General features: G+C 40.1%; 1 protein-coding gene across 3 annotated transcripts in view; it reads right to left on the reverse strand.

The window, feature by feature from the left end:
• Positions 1-201: 201 nt before the first annotated feature.
• Positions 202-23315, reverse strand: part of LOC139155626 (protein HEG homolog 1-like) — a 96664-nt gene continuing 73550 nt past the window's right edge. For 2 of the 3 annotated variants that reach the window (XM_070730846.1, XM_070730835.1), the window contains 9 exons: positions 22206-22300; positions 21940-21998; positions 20322-20482; positions 18187-18321; positions 13978-14020; positions 12774-12811; positions 10122-10209; positions 8355-8529; positions 202-5861 (listed from right to left, as the gene is read on the reverse strand). In XM_070730846.1, coding sequence (XP_070586947.1) covers positions 5712-5861; positions 8355-8529; positions 10122-10209; positions 12774-12811; positions 13978-14020; positions 18187-18321; positions 20322-20482; positions 21940-21998; positions 22206-22300 — 944 coding nt within the window. In that variant the 3' untranslated portion in view covers positions 202-5711. The remainder of the gene's footprint in view (positions 5862-8354; positions 8530-10121; positions 10210-12773; positions 12812-13977; positions 14021-18186; positions 18322-20321; positions 20483-21939; positions 21999-22205; positions 22301-23315) is intronic. The other variant, XR_011557099.1, reaches the window with a different exon arrangement.

Genomic DNA, 23315 nt, shown 5'->3' on the forward strand with positions numbered 1-23315 from the left:
CCTTGAGCCGGTGACAAGATTTGAACCGCTGACCTACAGATCTACAGTCAGCTTCAGTGGCCTGCAGTACAGCATTCTCACTGCTGCACCACCCCATGCCTATATTTATTTGCCTATGTCTACACAGACAAGTATTTACTTAATTCTTCTATATGGAAGGATAGCTTTAGTTAACACCAATTGTTCCAATAAAAACGCATGTTGAGAATATTATTAATACTTTTATTGTAGCCTTTTTAAAAACATACTGACTAGAACGCCAGAGTTCAAATATGTAGGATGTTGGTATAAAAATAATCCAATTTTTAGAAATTATACTTTAGAGACTACATTACTGTATAATTAGTGAAGGTTGCAAATAATGATACGATTTTAAATAACACTGTGTGAGAAAATTAAAATAACGAAAACAAATCAGAAGATATGTTCACAAATTATGCAAAGCTGAACAATGTACAATACAATAATTACAAGGCATTGATGGTCAGTAATTCAGGATCGTCATGGAGAAAAACACAAGGCATGATTTATCTTCAAAGGTATCATATGCAGCTTTGACCGTGGCCTAATAAAAGTGACAAAGGTAAATTTTATAACAAAACAAAAAGACAGAGATTTCATGTAAAATTAACATTAGGTTCAAACTTTTCACATACTCGCGAGTTAAAATGTTAAAAAGTGACATAAGATACTATATGCTTCTTCTTTCTGTGAAGCAAACTAATTTCATAGAAATCAGTGCTTATTATTTTCTTGCAAAAAAAATATCTAATTTATATATTTCACAAAGAAAAGCAGGACTAGGCAGTTTTTAATGCAACTGAAATGAGGAGGGTCAGCTGGGTTGATCCCCCCTGAATTAATGTGCCCAAACTTATAGATATTTGTGCTATGGTCAGAAGGACAGGCCTCCAAGGGGGGGGGGATTGGTCTGATAGAACTTATTTCACGTAAGTACATATACACTACTCATAAATTTACATATTTTCTCAAAATAGTCAAGCTTGCTCTTTGTAAAGAGTAAATAAATAAAACCCAATTAAGGTTTTTAAATATCAGTTTCAGCACACTGATATTAAACAATGATGATTCAAGACAATCACCTGGAAAAATCAAATTATTTCAGCTAAATAAATTAATAATTACTTTGTCTCCCCTTTATGCAGGGAAGGGGTTATTTTGTCGCTTGGCAACAAAATTAGAGCTTTCACTGTTATCATCTTTGAAGAATACATCTGCAGTGGGCATGTGTGCCTATTTATGACAAGTTAAGAAATTGTTATGTTTGTCCCCAAGGAAATACTGAGAATGACAGTTATCCAAAATTATAAGAATTCACCATATGAAATCTATTCAACTAGTAGTACAAAATCCCAATCTCCAGGATTGGCAGGATTCACTAAATAGCTTGAGGAATATAATTGACAGGATTAAATTAAGGATTAAATTAATTAAATTTGTGGTATAAATTGATGGTTGATTCAACAACAATTTGGTTGTTTAAAGCAAGGGAATGACACATTTCTTGGAAAGTAGATCATAGATATATTTTTTTGCTGTCTAAAAACAAAGTCCTGCTTGAAACACTTTGATCCACCAAGTTGTTTGTGGAGGTATGTAGTAGATGGTTAGTACGGCAGTGTTGCTACCACATGGCAGTACTGACCAACTCTTTGGGTGTATATGTGCAATCCTGATACAGCACAAATACAATTTCACTGCACGCTGGAAGGCTCTCCCATCCCACCGCTTTGGCCCCAAGTAATTTTGTGTTGGATCCAGGAGTTCACATTTATACTTTTTCATTTATATTCCATACTAAGCAGGATCGGAATAGCAGAATGGGGAGAGAGCATGAGAGGTCTTCTAAGCAGCTTTGGGGAAAGGAAGTAGGGGGGAATCTTCACATAATGGAGGGCCTTCTACAGTCTTAAATTCATCACTCAGCAAATACCAATATAAAAGGCAGCAATCTGAACAGCACACACTTAAATATTGTTAACAACTGTTCCTACATCATTTAATAAATAGAGAAGTTACAGGCTGAAACAAAATAAAAGAGACTGCTTTTTTAGAGAGACAGTTTTTTTTAGCAATAGCAATAGCATTTAGACTTATATACCATTTCATAGTGCTTTTACAGCCCTCTCTAAGCGGTAAAATCAACATATTGCCCGGAACAATCTTGGTCCTCATTTTATCCACCTTAGAAGGATGGAAGGCTGAGTCAACCTTGAGCTGGTGGTGAGATCTGAACTACTGAACTACAGCTAGCAGTTAGCTGAAGTAGCCTTCAGTGCTGCACTTTAACCACTGCACCACCCCGGCTTTCTTCCCAAGCTGGTGTGTTCCAGGAGTTTTAAGAAAATAACTTTCTATTATACTGTCTGCATAGGTTGAGGAAACACTACCTCATCTTCTTGGATTGCATATATGCTACCAAGTAAGTGCCAATCCTTAGTGACCATGTAGAATTTCTCCAAGATGATCTGTCCCTATCTTGGTCCTTCAAGTGTTCCAGTGATGCAGCCATCTACCTTGCTATAGGTTGCCCTCTCCTCTTTTCTTCCAACTTTCCCATCATTAGACCCTGCTTACTCTATAAAAAGAGAAGAGGACCAATATATGTTTAGAAGTCCAAATGTGGCTGCTTTAGTTTTATCTTGAAATGATCTTGAAATGATCAATTTCCCCAGAAATACCCTGGACAATTGTTACAATTTCTGGATTTTGAACATTATAGCCAGGGATAACATTGTGTCCTTTGATGCCCTAGGAGCTTTCTTCCTTATTTCTTTTTTTTTTAACCTTCTGGGTTTACATTTGAAACAATGAATGTGAAGCTAGTCTGCTCTAAGGCAAAGTAGCACCCTACAAAAACAATGTACTTAGCTCAAAAAAAAAATAAAGGGAACACTTAAACAACAGAATATAACTCCAAGTAAATCAAACCTTTGTGAAATCAAACTGTCCACTTAGGAAGCAACACTGATTGACAATTAATTTCACATGCTGTTGTGCAAATGGAATAGTTGTGCAAATGAAATATTCAATGAGAATATTTCATTCATTCAGATCTAGGATGTGTTATTTGAGAGTTTATTTTTTTGAGCAGTGCTATATATTTATGACAATGTGTCAGATGCCAGAGGCATTCTTAATAAACAAATTGGTGAACGGAGGTACCACACCGCCTTGCCTTTTGTCTAAATGAGTGTTTTATTACTAGGCACTTGCTATTTCATGAATGCCACAGTATGCCCCGAAATATCAGCATTGCTAAACTGTCCATTCTTCTGATTACAGAATTAGGTGTAACCATAAAGAATAGTTCCAGGCGCTTCATAGTTTATTCTATTTCAAATAGCCAATCCTGAAAGCAAACTGGATATGGCAAGCCTCTCTTGTGCATATTATAGCAACAGCATTTAGACTTATATACCGCTTCATAGTGCTTTTTCAACCCCCAACAATCTGAGTCCTCATTTTACCCACCTCGGAAGGATGGAAGGCTGAGTCAACCTTGAGCCGGTGGTGAGATTTGAACTGCTGAACTACAGCTAGCTGTTAGGTGAAGTAGCCTGCAGTGCTGCACTCTAAGCACTGCACCACCCCGGCTCTTGATATTCTCTTCTGCATCATTGCATATTTTTCTGTATCATTCTGTACAGTGTGGCAGATAGGGAACTACTGCACAAGGGAAGCACAAACCTGCCCCATTGTGACTCTAAAGGACCAAAAGTGAATTGATGACATGGCCTTCTGTTCAATTTGCTCACATTCTGTACCCTTCTAATACAAATGAATAATCTGTGCATCCAGCCCTTTGCCATTCGTGAATTTTTATCATTAAGCTCAAATTCCACTCAACCATACTTATCAACCTGTCATACCTTGATAAAGATCGCTTTTCAAAATAGCACTTGTTTAGAACAAATATCAAAGTTCCCCTAAGATTTTTTTAAGGAAGTGTTGTAAAGAACTCTATGAGCAATTAAGTAATATATGGTATGAGATTAAGCTGTCTTATATAATTTCTATTTGTACATTTTGTTCATTTACTGTGATGTAGGAACAACTTTGCATACTGGAAAAGAATTGGCCAGGATCTGAACATTGTAATCTATTAGAGAACATTCAGGTGACCTACTGTACACCCGCATCCCAAAGATGTTTTTTCCCAAAAGCAACTGCATTTTCTTGGTTATTTTTTCTTTGAAAAGTTTTTGCTTCTTATCTAAGAAGCTTCTTTGGTTCTAACTGAACTTAGAACTTTTTCAGTTAGAATTTCAGTTAACTGAACTTAGAATTTTTCAGTTAGAATTGAAGAAGCTTCTTGGATAAGAAGTGAAAGGTTTTCAAAGAAAGAAACCAAGGAAGTCTAGTTGCCTTTTGGGGGGAAAAAACCACCCATGAGGGACAACTATGACCTGGATGATTGAGAATCTCCATAGTCAAACCTACATCCTCATTATCTTTAGACAGAAAAGAGGAAAAAATCCATAGAACATACTGTATTTTTCAGAGTATAGGAAGCACCGGAGTATAAGACGCACCTTGGTTTTGGGGAAGAAAATAGGGGGGTGGGGGTGGATATTCATCTGGCTAGCGTCTGTAGTCTGGTCAGATTCAGCATATTATTTTATCCCCTGGTTAGGGCTTAAAAAAACCTTATTCTGAGAGAGTAACAATGAAAGAGCTTGCAAGCCGGTAAGAGCTGGGAACATCATTAGCACTTGGTTAGGGCTGGAAAGAAACATTAGGAGCAATTAGAGCAATGGGGGGAAAAAACCCTGCAGAGACATAGGGTTTGGAAAACATTCTTCACAGAGAAACAATGAAAGAGCCTGCAAGGTAAGAGCTAGGAAAATCTTTAGCAGCTAGTTAGGACTGGAAAAAAAGCTTAGAAAAAGGCTACATTCAGAGTATAAGATGCACCCAAATTTTTAGCCTCTTTTAGGGAAGAAAAATACTGTCTTATACTTTGAAAAATACGGTAACTAAATGTAACATTTATGCATCTGGCCTGGAGTGCTTAAGGAAGAATGAATAAGGGCAATGAGTTAAGCAGTGCTGCTACAAACTTAGGCCACGAGGGAAATACTTTTTTTCTCCTTTTTAGAGAGGGATAAAACCCCACCTTGGACTCTGCACAAGGATCCCACATCTCTAGGCCACATTCCCGTACCCATCTCCACTACTCGGTGAGCAACATGCTGTGAGTACCTCCTAATAGACACCTGGCAACAGGGCAAGGGCTCTTTCCATAACATTCATTCAAGCCAGCTTTGCATTTTTTTAAAAAGGGCAACACAAACCTAGCACACTAGTTGCTATCTGTAAACACAACACACCCTAATGGCATCAGATTTAGCGTGTCATCCACAGTGTTTGTTAGTTTTGCATTTACGATCTATTATTACGTTCACATTACGTGACACAGTTAGTGGTGAGGAACGTAATGCAGATTGAGCTTCTTCCTTTGTCTTTCCGACAACCAGACCCAGGGGACTTGCTTTTCACACCTGCTTTCTTTTTGCAAGAGCTGTAGAGGGCTCCTTGCGTTCAGCACCGTCCGGGATATTCCACAGGTTCAAAGTCCCCTTCTGTACACGCTTGTGACCGAGTTGTTGTCTGATGACTGCATACCCAGGCAGCCCGCTGCATACAAAGGTCCCATTTGCCACCCAACTGTCTTTGTTTCACCTGCATTAAAAATAATCTCTTCTTCTGGTGTCATCGCTAATGAAGGATGGGTTATATTGTCCAGGGTATATACAGGAATGTCGAGATCCTGGAAGACCTGTGTAAGGTGGATAGATCCCATTTCTTTCTAGTTCAGGATTCCTTAGATTAGTTGGCTAAAAGAGAGAGATTTGCACAGAAAAGAAGGAAAGAATAATTCAACACTCACCAGGTTTTTTTCTTTTTTAACATGGACAGAGCTAAATATTGCACAAACAGGGATTTTTCTGGCAGGCACTTTTGTCCCCAAGCCTTTCCTTATCTTTCAGCTTTGTATACTGCCAAAAAACAGGGGGGGTTGATTATACCTCTTCACTACTCTTTTACTGGAAGCCATTCAATAATAATGAAGATTGCATTCCAATCTCATGGGATTTAAATACGAATATACAGCAAGAGGAAAATATCATAGTGTCCAAAACAAAAGAGGAAAAAGTGGTTAAAGAAACAGGATAAATCCATGCATATGAAATCAATATGGTGGTATTCCTTTCATTATTATCTTATTTAGTTTACCACCTTTGGTAATTTAATAATGCAAAGGAAATACATTCCTTTGCATTATACATTATCAACAACTTGGTAACTCATTTAAAAGTATTTTAAAATACCGTATTTTTGGGACTATAAGAGGCTCTGGAATACAAATATGCCTACCAGGTATTGGCTAGCGTCTTTAATCTGGTCAGCTTCAGCACATTATTTTATCCTCTGATTAGGGCTTTAAAAAACTTTATTCGGAACAAGTAGCAATGAAAAAAAGCCTCCAAAGACTTAGTCCTGGGGGAAAAATCCTTCTCTGGAAAGAGTAGCAATGAAAAAGCCTGCAAGCCGGGAAGATCGCTAACATCTAGTTAGGGCTGCAAAAAACATTCTTCGGAGCGATTAGCAATGAAAAGAAGCCTGCCAGCTGGTAAAAGCGCCTTGTTAGAGCTGAAAAAAAGCTTTGAAAAAACTATAGTTAGAGTATAAGGCACACCCAAATTTTCAGCCTCTTTTAAGGGGGGGGAAGGTTCATCTTATACTCCCAAAAATACGGTACTTTAAACAAAGTATTTTAAAAGAAGTATTTTCTTCTACTATTTTCATATAAATAAATGAATAATAGATTTTGGACCAAAGCAGTGAGTTCCTACAACCTGTAATACAGGTAGTCCTCAACTTACAACCATCATTGAGATCAACGTTTACATTGCTGAGCAAGGCAGGTGAGTTTTGCCCCATTGTATGACTTTTTTTGGCCACAGTTATTAAGCGAATCGTTCCAGCTGTTAAGTCAATCATGCAGTCATTAAGCAAACCTGGATTCCCTCATTGATTTTGCATGCCATACAATGGATAGAAACAGTGATGGGTTTCTACTGGCTCAGCCCAGTTCGGGCAAACCAGTAGCAATGACAGCAGGAGGCTCTGCCCACCCACCTGGACATCATCAGGGACATTCTGCATATGTGCAGAAGGTTCTGCACATGCACAGAAGCATCGCAGGTGTGCTCCCACTCCCAAACAGTAGCAAAGGTAAGTGAAATCCATCACTGAATAGGAAGTTTATACATGGTGATCACATGACCCCTGGGAGAGTGGGAGTGTCATAAACATATCCCAGTTGCCAAGCACCCAAATATTGATCACATGACCACGGGACTACCTTTGAAAAATGTTCGGAAACTTCAGATCATGCAGAATGCAGCTGCGAGAGCAATCATGGGCTTTCCCAAATATGCCCATGTTACACCAACACTCTGCAGTCTGCATTGGTTGCCGATCAGTTTCCGGTCACAATTCAAAGTGTTGGTTATGACCTATAAAGCCCTTCATGGCACTGGACCAGATTGCTCTCGCAGCTGCATTCTGCATGATCTGAAGTTTCCAAATATTTTTCAAAGGTAGTCCCGTGGTTATATGATCAATATTTGGGTGCTTGTGGGTTCATACATAAGAGCCTTCTCTGTGGCGGCCCTGGCCCTCTGGAACCAACTCCCCCCAGAGATTAGAACTGTCCCCACACTCCTTGCCTTTTGTAAACAACTTAAAACCCACCTCTGCCGCCAGGCATGGGGGAATTGAGATCCTCTTTCCCCCTAGGCTTTTACAATTCTATGCATGGTATGTATGTATGTATGTATGTTTGGTTTTTATATTAATGGATTTTTAATCATTTCTAATACCAAATTACTATTGTACACTGTTTTATTGTCGCTGTTAGCCGCCCCGAGTCTCCGGAGAGGGGCGGCATACAAATCCAATAAATAAATATATAATAAATAATGCTGCAACAGTTTTTGGGGGGATACCGCTCATAAGTCACTTTTTCCAACTCTGTGGTAACTTCGAATGGATGCTTAAACAAGTGGTTGTTAAATTGAGGACAACCTGTATTTGAACATTATTGAAGAAGCGGTCATAGCCGCCAAACCAAGTCAGAATGAAATACTATAATATCAACAATCTCATAACCTTCATTTTGTTCATTTCTCAATGACTGTTTACTGTATTTTCAATTTGTGTTAAACAATTGAGAATCCTGTTTTTGTTTATTCTTAAGCATATCTGAATGATTGCAAAGTGCCTATCTTTCCCAGACTTTCATTCAATGTAGGAATATATACCATATAGTAAACATCCGTCATCTGTAATAGGTTTTTAGTACTCCCATTCTCCTGCATTTCAATGGTTTCTCTGCTCCAGTCCTGAACACGAGGGTTTTTGGGATATTCTGCATACGGTGACATTTGGAAGTCACCGCTTTTGAAGATGAGTTTGCTTATATCGTTTTTATTCTTTCTGAAAAGAAAAATACATTTATCAGCAGGCTAAATAGTGTGAAGTGAAAAGCATACATTGGTAAAGCTGTGATGGCACAGTGGTTAGAATGCAGTATTGCAGGCTGACTCTGTTGACTGTCAGCAGTTCGATCCTGACTGACTCAAGTTTAACTCAGCCTGCCATCCTTCCAAGGTTGGTAAAATGAGGACCCATGTTGCAGTATAGCATAAATGTTAGAATAGGATTTATAAATCTGGACGTCTAGCATAAAAATACTCTGCTTACCCTAATTCTATAACCCAGGACAGGAAGGGCACTAGCCTGCCTAATCTGCATTCCTGGCAATTACAACAGGGAAACAAAAGGGCTCAAATAAACAATAAACAAAGTTTTCACCATTCGGGACAGGATCAAAGGGGGGATTTACATTGCCTGAGGCATACAACAGGAAGACAGGGTGATTAAGGAAGATTAGTAAGATAAGGCAGAAGACTTCAGAGAAATTAGGTGTGAGGAACATCTGCTCTAAGGAAGAGTTTCTAGGAAATTGTTTCTTGATATCTATGGAAAAAGGAAGAACTCAAAAGATACGTTTGAAGTAATGTTATTGGATGTATCATTTGACATGTATATGTAATTATCCCCATTTCCTTATGTTCCCAAATAAAAAGGAGTACATGGCTCTACGCCATGTCACTTCACCCAGAGAGAGAATGTGTCCAGTTTTTCTTTCTAGGATTCGCGTTCGTGAGTGACCCCACACGGCTGGGTTGCTCTTAGCCCCTTTGAGGACATTGTTTTCACTAGAGACTTTGACAGCATCCACAGACCCAGATTGTTGGGGGCAATATGCTGACTCTGTAAACTGCTTAGGGAAGGCTGTAAAGCACTGTGAAGCGGTATATAAGTCTAAGTACTATACTAGAGAATGATAAAAGATTGTTTTTTCTTAGCTTAATCTACCAATCACAGAATTGTAGCTAGGATATAATACTTTATTTGGACAGAAGGCAGGGAAACAAGGATATGCAACTCTCTTCTTTAACAACATGAAATGAATAATCTCAAAAAATATTTTCCTCTTTTCAGTATTGGAACACCTGCTTATTATTGCCAGCACAAGCTTTACGACATGGTTGAACCTGTTTTCTGTCAGCTTGGATCAGGGGTGGGTCCCAACTTATCTTGCTACTGGTTGGCTTCCTCCCACAGCACGTAGCCATGCATGGGCACGTGCAGTGCAAAACCCCCATTTTTTAAAAAAAGCAATAAAAACATCAAAAACAAGATGGCAACCTCATGCACAGTGTTGGGAACTCAGCTTCTGCACAGAAGGGGGGGAAAAAATCGCTTTTTAAAAAAAAGATGGCGGCGCCAACAGACCAGCACTATAATGTCACCAGGTTCAGGCGAACTGGTCCGAACTGGGAGGAACCTACCCCTTCCTGATGTTTGCAAAGCTAGCTATTGTTCAAATAGGCAAAGCAAATTGATAAATAAAGATATAATCCATAGGGACCTTTTCAAAAATTAAAAACTACTTTTATTTCTCATTAACGTTATTTCAATAGTTTAAAAACATCAAAGGCTGAGACGTTTATGGTACTTACTGGCAGCATGTGACTATGAGGGCTATTCCCATAATGAGCAGAAGTCCCCCTCCAGTTGCTGCAATCACGATGGTGATAAGCTGGTATGCTAAAACAAAGAACAGGCCATTTTAAGCACTATTACTTCCCCACCCCCACCCTTAGAATGACTAGCAATAAGTAGCTGTCAGTTTCCTGTTCTCTGGAAAAAGTCCCCTAGCTGGAAACTCTGACTTATGCTGTTGCAAAGGTGCATTTTCAAGAGGCAATTAGACTTTCTGCTTTTCCTTTGAAGTTGTTTCACTTTTCATCCAAAGAGCTTCTTCAGCTCTGACAGGATAGTGGGTAATGGCTGAGCTGAGGGGCTGAAGAAGCTTCTTGGATGATGTTCTGCCTGACTGGCTCAGGCAATGCGTAATAGTCCAAGGAAAAGAAATCAAACACACACATGCTCTGCTAATCAGCAAACTTGTATTAAATAAACAAAAAAGGGTTACTCAAAACAGTTCTTAATGTCCAAAAACACTGATAGTGCAAGGCTTACTTCAGCCGCATACAAAAACACAGGAAAAAAACAAACAAAGACAACCGGGAATGAGCAAAGATGTTTCAGGAGTCCTTTTGAATCTTTGAAGCAAAGAGCAAGTCCCAGAGTTTTCACCTCTCACTTGTCTGAAAAAGCTGGGTTGAAAACTCCAACAGCACGGAACAGAAACTTCAGAGCAGGAACCACAAAATAACACAGATAAACAGCCACAGTTTGCCTTGGGCCGTTGTTCCCTTTTATACCTTTAGCCCTCATTAAGGGAACCACACCCAGCCCTCAGTATAAGAACCACACCCAGCCCAGGTGCTCCTATAATGACTTGTAATACTCCTTAAAGCGATCCCTTCTTTGCATAGCTCTTCGGCTACGCAGATCAATATATTGATCTGCAGAAGAACCCAGGGACGAAAGACTGTCTGAGGGACTGCATGCCAAATCCCCTAGGCTGTCTGCTGAATCCTGCGTCCCAGTGGCCTCGCCCTCCTGGCTGTCTGCCACGTCTTCCTGGCTGTCAGCCACATCTTCCTGGCTGTCACCCAGGCTTTCACATTCACTTTGTGCTGCGTCTCTCCCATCTGTGGGAGCAACGGCTGGCCCAGGCCCAAACACAACAGATGAGAAGCGAAACGTCTTCAAAGAAAAAGCTGAAAGTCCAGATGTCTTTTGAAAAAGCACCTTTTGGGACAACCTGGGTGACTGAAAATCTCCACAGACATCTAACTTATGTTGCAGTCAGGGAATGTCTATCTCAATCCAATGTTAGTAGGAAAGATTCAACCAATTCAGATCTTGGAGGGAACCGAACAAAAATCAGTCTGGCTGTGATACACTACCTGAATGCTAAGGGCATGAACGCTGCTGCAATGGGTGTCCAAGATGCTTACTGCAGCGCACAAAATTGACAGTCAGTTCCGCCCAAGAATTTGTTGACCATTTTGAGATTGAAGGTGAGGCTTTTCTCAACTGTATAGTGACAGGAGATGAAACTTAGGTTTATCACCATACTCCAGAGAGCAAACGTCAATCAATGCAGTGGCGCCATACCCATTCTCCTTTAGCCAAATAATTCAAGACTCAGCAATCGAGAAAAATCTTGGACACTCATCGCAGCAGCATTCATGCCCTTAGCATTGAAGTAGCGTATTACAGTGTGCACTTCACACTTGGAGGGAAACGGAATGAGGACGCTCATCTTTAACCTTCCCCACAAAGCCAGTTGATGATCTACTGACCAGTGGCACTGCTTGTTCTCTTCCACTGGCTTCCCACTAAACAACAGTAATAATAATAATAATAATAATAATAATAATAATAATAATAATAAGTTATTGGATTTGTATGCTGCCCCTCTCTGTAGACTCGGGGCGGCTAACAACAATGATAAAAACAGCATGTGACAATCCAATAATAAAACAACTAAAAACCCTTATCATAAAACCAAACATACACACAGACATACCATGCATAACTTGTAATGGCCTAGGGGGAAGGAATATCTCAACTCCCCCATGCCTGGCGGTATAAATGAGTCTTGAGTAGTTTACGAAACACAGAGACGGTGGGGACAATTCTAATCTCCGGAGGGAGTTGGTTCCAGAGGGCCGGGGCTGCCACAGAGAAGGCTCTTCCCGTGGGGCCTGCCAAACGACATTGTTTAGTCGATGGGACCTGGAGAAGGCCAACTCTTTGGGACCTTATTGGTTGCTGGGATTCATGCAGTAGCAGGCGGTTCCAGAGGTAGTCTGGTCCAAAGCCCTGTAGGGCTTTAAAGGTCTTGACCAACACTTTGAATTGTGACCGGAAACTGATCGGCAACCAATGCAAGCCACGGAGTGTTGAGGAAACATGGGCAAATCTTGGAAGCCCCACGATGGCTCTCGCGGCTGCAATCTGAAGTTTCCGAACATTTTTCAAAGGTAGCCCCATGTAGAGAGCAACTTCCCCCATGAACATTCCCCATGAGAGCTACGTGCCTTGTAGCTTTACTTTCCGGATAACCCTCAATTATAGGTGATTTATCACAGATATGCTTATCGGTGATAATCTACAATTGAAGGAAGTATTAAAATTAAGGAATGCAAATAAAACTATATAGAGTACGTAAGAACATTGGCCTGGATACGTACGATTCCTGCAGTTGAATCCCCCCAATCCAAATGGACACCTGAAAAGAAAACAGTGGAGATATTGTTTTGGTCCCTTATATATGAACCCACAATCTCTTCAGTAGGAACCCATTCATCCACAATGAATGAAGTAAAAAAGGACCCCTTTCTTGTAAGTTCTAACACTAACATTCTGCTTCCTCCCATGGACTGATTTATCTGAGAACTGTTACTATCCCGTTATCTTGGTTCATTCCTCTAACAGCAACAAAAGTTGTATACTTATTGTTTTCACAAATAGCTCAGGGCAACTTACCCTGCTGCCGGTTTGCTTCCTCCTGCACTATATGGGCGGGTATGTTTTATGTGCAGATGCATGCGCAGTACCAAAAAAATTTAAAAATACACAAAAATAGCCAAAAACAAGATGGTGACGCGTATGTAGTGCTGGAAACTCGGCTTCTGTGCATGCTCAGCAGAAATAAAAATTCTTAAATAAAAAAAATGAAATAAAATAAAATAAATAAAATAAAATAAATAAAATAAAATAAATAAATAAAATAAATAAAATAAATAAAATAAATAAAATAAATAAAATAAATAAAATAAATAAAATAAATAAAATAAATAAAATAAATAAAATAAATAAAATAAATAAAATAAATAAAATAAATAAAATAAATAAAATAAATAAAATAAAATAAAATAAAATAAAATAAAATAAAAATAAAATAAATAAAATAAAATAATAAAATAAAATAAAATAATAAAATAAATGAAATGAAATAATAAAATAAAATAAATGGTGGTGCCCATGGACCAGCACTGACCAAAATGGTTCTATGACATAATCGTAATGTCACCAGCAGGTTGCTACCGGATTGGGCAAACCAGTCCAAACTTGGAGGAACCCAACTCTGGCAATGAGCATGTCCAACACACTTTCCTTCTCTTATTTTCCCCAACCTTGTGAGGTGAGTTGGGTTGGAGAGTGTGACTGGTTCAAGGTCACCCAGCTTGCTTTCATGGGTAAGGCTGGACTCGAACTCAGTTTCGCCCTTCTAGCCTGGACCTTAACAACTAGACCAAAATGGCAGACCTCATTTCCTCCCTGACCTCCTCCCTGCTCCACACAATGGACATGGGCAGCTGAGGACACCTAGGCTTATATTCAATACAATGTATTGGGGGAAAAGAAAAAAAAATAGCTCCTTATTTTTCATACCTCACACAAGTGTCATTTTCGAGTTTATAGCCATCTTCACATGCTAAAAATCAAGAGAAAAAATGTTGATGAATAAAATGCCAATGGCTGAAAAAAAATATAAAGATTGAGATTCAAAGGATTACTTTAGTGGTACAATATAAAGGGTTTCTTGTTATTAAGCTGCAATATCTTGTACAATGCTTTCTCCAAAAATAAGTTTCAAATTGTATTTGCTATGAGACAATAGCAGATTTTTTTTGTATCAGTTCCATCAAATCAATTGTGTCAGTCTTTTAATTTCCAAACAGTGAGCCTCAGAGAATACAATGTAAAGGTGGTTTAAGATAATTAAGAAAGTAAAAAGTGATGGACTTTTTATATACCGGTATGTAAAAAAGGTCAGTTGGTAGTTAAATATATTTAAACCAAATGACCAGTAGAGGTCAGTATTATTTCACATGGTGGCTGTGATTGAAGACTCCGTATAGAAAAATATATTACAAAGTCAACAGGAGTTCAGCTCAACTCCAAACTTCATATGCGGAGAGGGAGAAAGGTATTTGAAGACATAAAACTATAAAAAGACTTTTTTTTCCCTTTGCAGAGGGAAAATCAGCTTGGAGGTAATTATAGATGGGAAATAAACATAGATAAAATAGATACACAGCCCCGACTCATATCCTTGCCCAGTCTTTCGATGGTAAAAAATGTCAGCTGAGATATAGGCACCTATCAGAATGGCCAACAATTGACAAGGAAATCTGGAAGCACTAGGGCAGACTGAAATCAATCAAGGAGAACAGCATCTCTAATCAGATAATTATTACATTTTCCAATTAAGCAGCTAAGCACAGTATGACCATGTGGCCTTTGGTGCTTTCTCAGCTTGGTTACATTCTTGAAGACATTTCATTAACAATGCATTGATGATGTTACCTAGTTTGGATAATGAAAGCCTAGAACTACGACGCCTAAAACACGATCTGAGCATTGCCCACAAAATCATATGCTGCAATGTCTTACCAGTCAATGACTACTTCAGCTTCAACCGCAATAACACAAGAGCACGCAACAGATTCAAACTTAATACAAACCGCGCCAAACTTGACTGTAAAAAATATGATTTCAACAATCAAGTTATTGAAGCTTGGAACTCACTACCGGACTCAATTGTGTCAACCCCTAACCCCCAACACTTCTCCCTTAGACTCTCCACGATTGACCTCTCCAGGTTCCTAAGAGGCCAGTAAGGGACGTACATAAGTGCACTGGTGTGCCTTTTGTCCCCTGTCCAATTGTCTTTCCTTTTTTTCACCTATCTTATATATTCTCTTCCTTTCATATATCCTCTCCTCTAAGTTCACCTTCACCCTCTTTTTATATTATCACATGTCTATTTTCTTCCTATGTATTTATGTATTGGACAAATGAATAAATAAAATAAAATTTTAAAAAATGAAACATCTGCAAGAAAACAGCCAAGCTCAGAGAGTGCCAAAGACCCCTCATTTCAACCCTGAGCTACATATATTCTCAGTACTATGTGACTAAACAGATACTTTCCATTTCAATCATTTTTTTCTTGTGATTATTCCAAACATTGTTGGTGAAATTGGGTAATGACATGTGTGCAAGCAAAAAAACCAAGCTCAGAAAGCACCAAGGACTCCACAGTTCAGCCCTGAGCTACAGATTGTTCTCTCCTATTGGCGCTGATGGCAAAATTCTGTAAGATATTCCCTTTGAGTCATTATTATTGATTCCTGCTTTTACATACAGCAATCATTCCTTGGAGAAATTATCACAACTGACTAGAGGAAGAGACTCATATTAGTCTATTATAACAGACCAATTAAGAGGACTCTTTCCCTGGGGTGCCGAAAGAGCATGCACACACGCAATTACACATGCATGAGAGCCTATACCAGCGGTCCCCAAACTACGGCCCATGGGCCGGATGCGGCCCGCTGAGGTCTTTTAACTGGCCTGCGGCAGCACACAAGATTTTACCTATAAATATAATAAGCTCCCGAATCTCCTGTCCACTCACCGCGGTTGGCTGCTGAGCGAAGAGGAGGTGCAGAGGTAAAAGGCGGGGAGGAAAGCGGGCCTGCAATTGGCCCCTTCCTTTGCTGCCTTTAGGGAGAGAAACTGCTGCTGCCCTATGGCAGAGCAGCAATAGTTCCTCTCCTTAAAGGCGAGAAAGAAAGGGGCCAGCACAGGGCAACCACCACGACAACAACAACAAAATTACTTATTACTTCTTTATTTTAAATATTGTATTTGTTCCCATTTTGTTTTTTACTTTAAATAACGTGTGTGCAGTGTGCATAGGGATTTGTTCATAGGTTTTTTTAATAGTCCGGCCCTCTAACAGTCTGAGGGACAGTGAACTGGCCCCCTGTGTTAAAATGTTTGGGGACCCCTGGCCTACACCCATAATTTCAATGCCTGGGGAGGGTGAAAACAGCTGCCCCACCCCTCTGGAGGCTGGAAACAGCCTGTTTCCCAACTTCTGGTGGGCCCAGTAGGCTTGTGTTTCACCTCCCCAGGCTCCCAAAAGCTTCCCTAGAGCTGGGCAAGGGTAAAATTGCCCTCCCCCATCTCCCCTGGAGGCTCTCTGGAAGCCAAAAATGCCCTCCTAGTGTCTCTGTGGAAGCCAAAAATCAGCTGGCTGGCACACACATTGGAGCTGAACTAGGGCAATGGCTCGTGTGCCAGAAGATATGGCTCCATGTGCCACCTGTGGCATAGGTTCACCATCACTGGTCTAGATCAATATTTCTCAAGCTTGGTAACTTTAAGATGTGTGGACTCCAACTCCCAGAATTCCCTGGCCAGCATGGAGGCTGGCTAGGGAATTCTGGAATTTGAAGTCCACATATCTTAGTTACCAAGCTTGAGAAATATTGATCTAGAATATTTATAGTATATTTTAGTATTCCTGTGTTTATATGAGAAATCAATGAGTTCTACAAAGTACTCTTGGAGTTTAAGTTTAAGTTTAATCAGATTTGTATGCCGCCCCTCTCCGCAGACTCGGGGCAGCTCACAGCAATAGCAATACAATGTAAGACAAATCCAATATTTAAATTAATTTTAAAAAACACCACAAATTAAAACCAATCATACACACTAGCGTACCATGCATACATTTTATAAGCCTAGGGGGAGGGAACATGTCAATTCCCCCATGCCTGACGACAGAGGTGGGTTTTAAGGAGCTTACGAAAGGCTAGGAGGGTGGGGGCAACTCTGATATCTGGGGGGAGTTGGTTTCAAAGGCTCGGGGCCGCCACAGAAAAGGCTCTTCCCCTGGGTCCCGCCAAACGACATTGTTTAGTTGACGGGACCCGGAGAAGGCCAACTCTGTGGGACCTAACTGGTTGCTGGGATTCGTGCGGCAGAAGGCGGTCCCGGAGATATTCTGGCCCATAAAAGTATTTTTTGTGGAGCTCATAAAATGTTTTCCGTAACAGACTGGATCAGATCCAATTTCATTGCAATATCTCACAAATATGCATTTTTTCATGATTTTCTATTTTTATTTGAAATTCAGATTAATAGAAGAGATTGCTACGGCTACAATTATAAATAAAAAATGGGGTCACATTACTGAAATCTAGATAAAATTTGAAAATTGATGTATATAATGATTCAGTCAGCAGACAATTGAATGTCCCTGAAGAGGCACAGATGGGAAAATTTTGTTTTGCAGCAAATGGAACTTATGCTGATAGGATCTTCAGAAAATGGCATTGGCTCCAGTTGTGGATTATCCAGTTTGGGGCTTGAAAACAATTCATACTTTTCAGACAACGTGAACGGCTGAGCATAAAGATCAATTAACTTTTTTTTACTTCCCTAGGAAATCAGACAAAACAAAGACAGAAATAACTGCACAATGTAATCTCTACAAATTTAATTTTTATTATGGGCGTAGCGGACTCCTCCCTGGCCTTCTCCCTTTTATTTTATTTATTTTTCTGGCTGTGCAAAAAGATAATATGATTGCTTCACAGAGAGCAGGCAGAAGACAATATCCCCAATATCTCTACTCTAGTCAAATAAAAGACCGAGCAACCCAATAAGCTCTTAATACTTATTCAGTTCCTTAGCATGCATAGAAAGGCAAGGAATTGTGTTGATCTGCATAAAATCCTTTGAACTGGAACCAAAAGATTATAAAGACCAATCCCAGCCACCTAGCTGTGTAAAGCACAATACCTCTGCATGAATGATCCAGTTTGTTATATTTGAAATACCCAAGTTTGCACTGACAAACAGCAATGCCATCCAAGTCTACACACACAGAAGTCCCTTTATCACATTCCGGATCTTTATGTTTACATAGACCACCAACTAAAAAGAGAGAAAGATAAGGGGGGGGGATACATTTATAGTGTTATACTTTTGCTTGGAAAGGGGGGGAAAAGCATCTTTACTGGATAAATTTGCAAATTACAACGTTTACTTGTTTTTGTACATTGCTTCCCTTCTGAGATGGGAAGAAAAATTATAGTCATTCATCCCCCAAAGAAAAAAATAAAATAAAACTCATCTTGTTTTATTTTGAGTTATACCAATAAAGCTAAAACCACAGCTGGGAAGGCAGAATTTTTGATGTCCCAAAGTGCCTTTTTGTCTTTATCTAAACTGCATGCAACTAAGAGCCCCATCCAAATAAAAGTCACTGTAAGAATATACTGACTTTGCTGCCAAGCAAAATAGGCATTAAAATAAGGAGTTTAACTGAAACAAACTTCTTCTCTATTAACACTTTTTCTGAAGATGAGGCTATAGAAGATTTCTTCGCTCTTCTTTGAGTTGCTGAATTTCTGTGTGAAATTTAGCACACAATGCCTTTTAGGTTCTTTTAGAGATACGAAATGTTACGCCTCTCTGCTTTCTTTTTTAATTATTGTATTATATACGCCCCATGAGAAAAACTCATGCTAAAGATGTGGGATTTGTATCTATCTACCTTGGCAATTTTCTACATTGGTATTTCAGCTTTTGTTTTTCTGACTTGTGGGTTTTCTCTGCATGCCTTTCATGAGGTGCCAGGCAGACTAATCCTTTTCATAAAGTATCTCAAGGGCAATTGTGTGATTACAGCTGAGGATCTCCACCAATAGATTAACATTCTTGAAAAATCTAACTAATCGCAATGCCTTTGTAGCCGCTATCTTTATATTTGATTCTCAGAACTGTGCTCAGGTCATTTCAAATGTTCAAGTCATATCTCTGAGATGGAAAGCCTCACATACAATGAAAACAGCCTTCCCATGTATAGAATGCATGGCCGGTGACTCATCCCTGGCCCGGATTTGTGGCAGGGCCAGGGAGACACGGCTCCCTGCGTAGCCACCATTTTGAAGGCCGGGATCTCACGAGATTTCGTGCGATCCCGGCCATTTTGGGCATCGGCCCAGTCTGATGACGTCATCGGGGGGCGGAGCCTGCCAGCCCTATAAAAGAGGCTGCGCAGGCTTGGGGCCTCCTTTTCGCCCCGACGACGAGCAGGTGAACACCCAGCCGCCCTCCCTATCTTTCAGTGTGCTACTGTGGGTCACCCTTAGGGGACCGAATAGGAATTTTTGGTGGTCTCAGTATTTTCTGCGACTGTTTTTTCGCCTATTCCATACTGTGGTGATGGATGGATGGTTAGGGGGTGCTTCGCTCCCCAATTAGTTTAATTGGCTTACCTTTGGTCATTGGGTTGGCAAGTTAGGGGTGGAAATTGGGTGGTGTTTAGCAACTGTGTGTTCTCCGTTGGGCATCTTTGGGGATGATTGGCAGGTTCTCTCCAAGGGCTCATGGTGCCTTTAGTTTGATCTGAGCAATTGGGGGGAACCTGCCTTTGATTCTCGCCCATTTCTATCTCCTTGCAGGGGCTAGACGGTGAGACCTCCCACATGCAGGTGCATGGCTGGGATCCAGGTGAGGACATGGCACTTCACCTGGATCAGCATTGAGCTATGCCCATATGTTGCCCCGGAAGTTTTTCTGATGTCATTTTCCGCCCCGGAAGTAATTGTTTGACCCTGCGGGTCCTTGTTAGGTTTAATTAAATTTATGCTAATTTAATTAATAAATTATGCTAATTTAATTAATAAAAATGACCCAGTTTAAATCCAGCTCTGTGTCCGTGTTGTTACTCCGCCTCTGCTGCAATATTTTTTTTATAATGATACAAATTACACATGTCAGAACAGACTCAATCTTTGCATTCCAGTCTCTAGACATTTTGAGACGTTTCCAATTTCAACTAAGACGGCTTTGAAGAAAATGCTTTTGTTTATTGTAGATAAACTTATTTCAAGACACTTTTTAAAAAAGAAACTCTACATTATATGTACCTCTATAGAGCTGGGTCAAGTTAGAGATGAGCTGGCAGGGTAGGGTGGGAGCTTTGCAGGCTCGGATCCGGCTTTGCACTGTGCCAATTACTTCAGAAAAAGTGACGTTGGAAGCCATGGAAAAGGTGCTCAGGATGGATATTTGGACAGTACCTTCCTGCCTGAAGAGAGAGTGAGCCATTTAAAGTTAAAGTCTTCCTCCAATTGTGGAAGCATAACACAGAAAATATAAAGTCAGTATGGAATATGTGTTGTATAATATCACATATATATTTTATTTTATGTACGTTGAGAGCATATGCACCAAGACAAATTCCTTGTGTGTCCAATCACACTTGGCCAATAAAATTCTATTCTATTCTATTCTATTCTATTCTATATCAACAGGGGTGGGCTCCAGCTAGAACGCTAAACTGAGCTCGCCACCATGGCTCGTGAGTGCTTGCGGGGCCAGCGCGATTTTGCTTCTGCACCTGTGGAGATAGCAAAATTGTGCATGGAGCCAGAGGTGCATGTGCAGAAGCAAAAAAACCCTTATGAGCAGCCCACACCTGTATATCAATATATATCATTATCTATCTATCACACCCGCAGCCATATCAAGAAAGAAAGCTTCTAGAGTTGTTAACCTGATCCTACGTAGCTTCTGCTCCGGCAAAAAGGCTTCTAGAGTTGTTAACCTGATCCTACGTAGCTTCTGCTCTGGCAATCTCACACTACTCACAAGAGCCTACAAAACTTTTGCCAGACCTATCCTTGAATACAGCTCATCTGTCTGGAAACGATACCACATCTCGGATATCAACACCCTTGAAAACGTCCAAAGATATTTCACCAGAAGAGCCCTTCACTCCTCCACTCGAAACAGAATACCCTACGAAAATAGACTAAAAATCCTGGGTCTAGAAAGCCTAGAACTACGGCGCCTAAAACACGATTTAAGTATTGCCCACAAGATCATATGCTGCAACGTCCTTCCGGTCAATGACTACTTCAGCTTCAACTGCAACAATACAAGAGCACGCAACAGATTCAAACTTAATATTAACCGCTCCAAACTTGACTGTAAAAAATATGACTTTAACAATTGAGTTGTCGAAGCGTGGAACTCATTACCAGACTCAATAGTGTCAACCCCTAACCCCCAACATTTCATCCTTAGACTATCCACGATTGACCTCTCCAGGTTCCTAAGAGAAACATAGAAACATAGAAGTCTGACGGCAGAAAAAGACCTCATGGTCCATCTAGTCTGCCCTTATACTATTTTCTGTATTTTATCTTAGGATGGATATATGTTTATCCCAGGCATGTTTAAATTCAGTTATTGTGGATTTATCTACCACGTCTGCTGGAAGTTTGTTCCAAGGATCTACTACTTTTTGTGCACTAGTGTGCCTTTTCCTTTCCTTTATCTCATATATCATATATATTTTCTTCCTTTCATATATCTTCTCCTCTATTTTTACATATTATCTTTATATATATTACTTCATGTCTATTCTCTTCCATATGCATTGTGTATTGGACAAATGAATGAATGGATGAATGAATAAATAAATAAGGGAGGAAGATACAAAATTATACCCCATCTCTTTCATTGTGATATGCTCCTTACCTTGAGGCTTTAACAGTTGAAGTAAAATAACCAGGAAATGTTGAAAGGGATTCGTTCAGCTGAAAACAAGGAGGAAATAAGTTCAACCAAGAATGCTAAGTTTGGCAATTATGCCTTGAACCCAGGACTTACCCAGGATATAAATAATACAATACAGCAACCCAACTGTCAATGGCATACAGTTGCCCTCATAGCTTGCCCATTTCTTCCCTATCTCTCTGAAAACTGAAGCATCAGGTGATTTAAAGGAGAATTATTATACTCACCAGGTTTATGATAACTCCTTCAATTTGATGTAGTTCTCTATATGTCCCTCCAGTTGTGTTAAATGTTAGTGGAAAGTGACCAACAAACGTCCTTACTGTGGATGAGAGGACACCTTGTTAGCAGTGGAACCCCGACATAAGAGCTGCTCTACTTAAGAGCAACTCGAGATAAGAGCTGGGAGGGGAGAGATATTTTTGTTCTACTTACAAGCCCAAATTCGAGATACAAGCGCCAAGGAGCTGTCTCCTGAAGCCAAACGCTAACTTCCGCGTTCGGCTTCAGGAGACAGCTGCGAAGCGGCGCGCGTGTTTTAAAAGGTTGCAGCCGGCCTGGGGGGCTCGGGGGGGTGCTTGCAGCTTTCTTTCTTGCTCTTTTTCTTTCTCTCTTTTACCTTCCCTTCCTCTATTTCTTCTTTTCTTTCTCCTTCCCACCTTCTTCCCTCCCTCCCTCCTTTCACTCATTCCTCTCTTACTCTCCCCTTTCATAAGTTTCCTTGCTTCCTTTCTCTGTTCCTGTCCCTTCCCCCTTTCTTTCTTTCTTTCTTTCTTTCTTTCTTTCTTTCTTTCTTTCTTGCTCTTTTTCTTTCTCTCTTTTACCTTCCCTTCCTCTATTTCTTCTTTTCTTTCTCCTTCCCACCTTCTTCCCTCCCTCCCTCCCTTCACTCATTCCTCTCTTACTCTCCCCTTTCATAAGTTTCCTTGCTTCCTTCCTCTGTTCCTGTCCCTTCCCCCTTTCTTTCTTTCTTTCTTTCTTGCTCTTTTTCTTTCTCTCTTTTACCTTCCCTTCCTCTATTTCTTCTTTTCTTTCTCCTTCCCACCTTCTTCCCTCCCTCCCTCCCTTCACTCATTCCTCTCTTACTCTCCCCTTTCATAAGTTTCCTTGCTTCCTTCCTCTGTTCCTGTCCCTTCCCCCTTTCTTTCTTTCTTTCTTTCTTGCTCTTTTTCTTTCTCTCTTTTACCTTCCCTTCCTCTATTTCTTCTTTTCTTTCTCCTTCCCACCTTCTTCCCTCCCTCCCTCCCTTCACTCATTCCTCTCTTACTCTCCCCTTTCATAAGTTTCCTTGCTTCCTTCCTCTGTTCCTGTCCCTTCCCCCTTTCCTTCCTTCCTTC

The sequence above is a fragment of the Erythrolamprus reginae genome, chromosome 1, assembly GCF_031021105.1.
Source record: "Erythrolamprus reginae isolate rEryReg1 chromosome 1, rEryReg1.hap1, whole genome shotgun sequence".
NCBI lineage: Eukaryota > Metazoa > Chordata > Lepidosauria > Squamata > Dipsadidae > Erythrolamprus > Erythrolamprus reginae.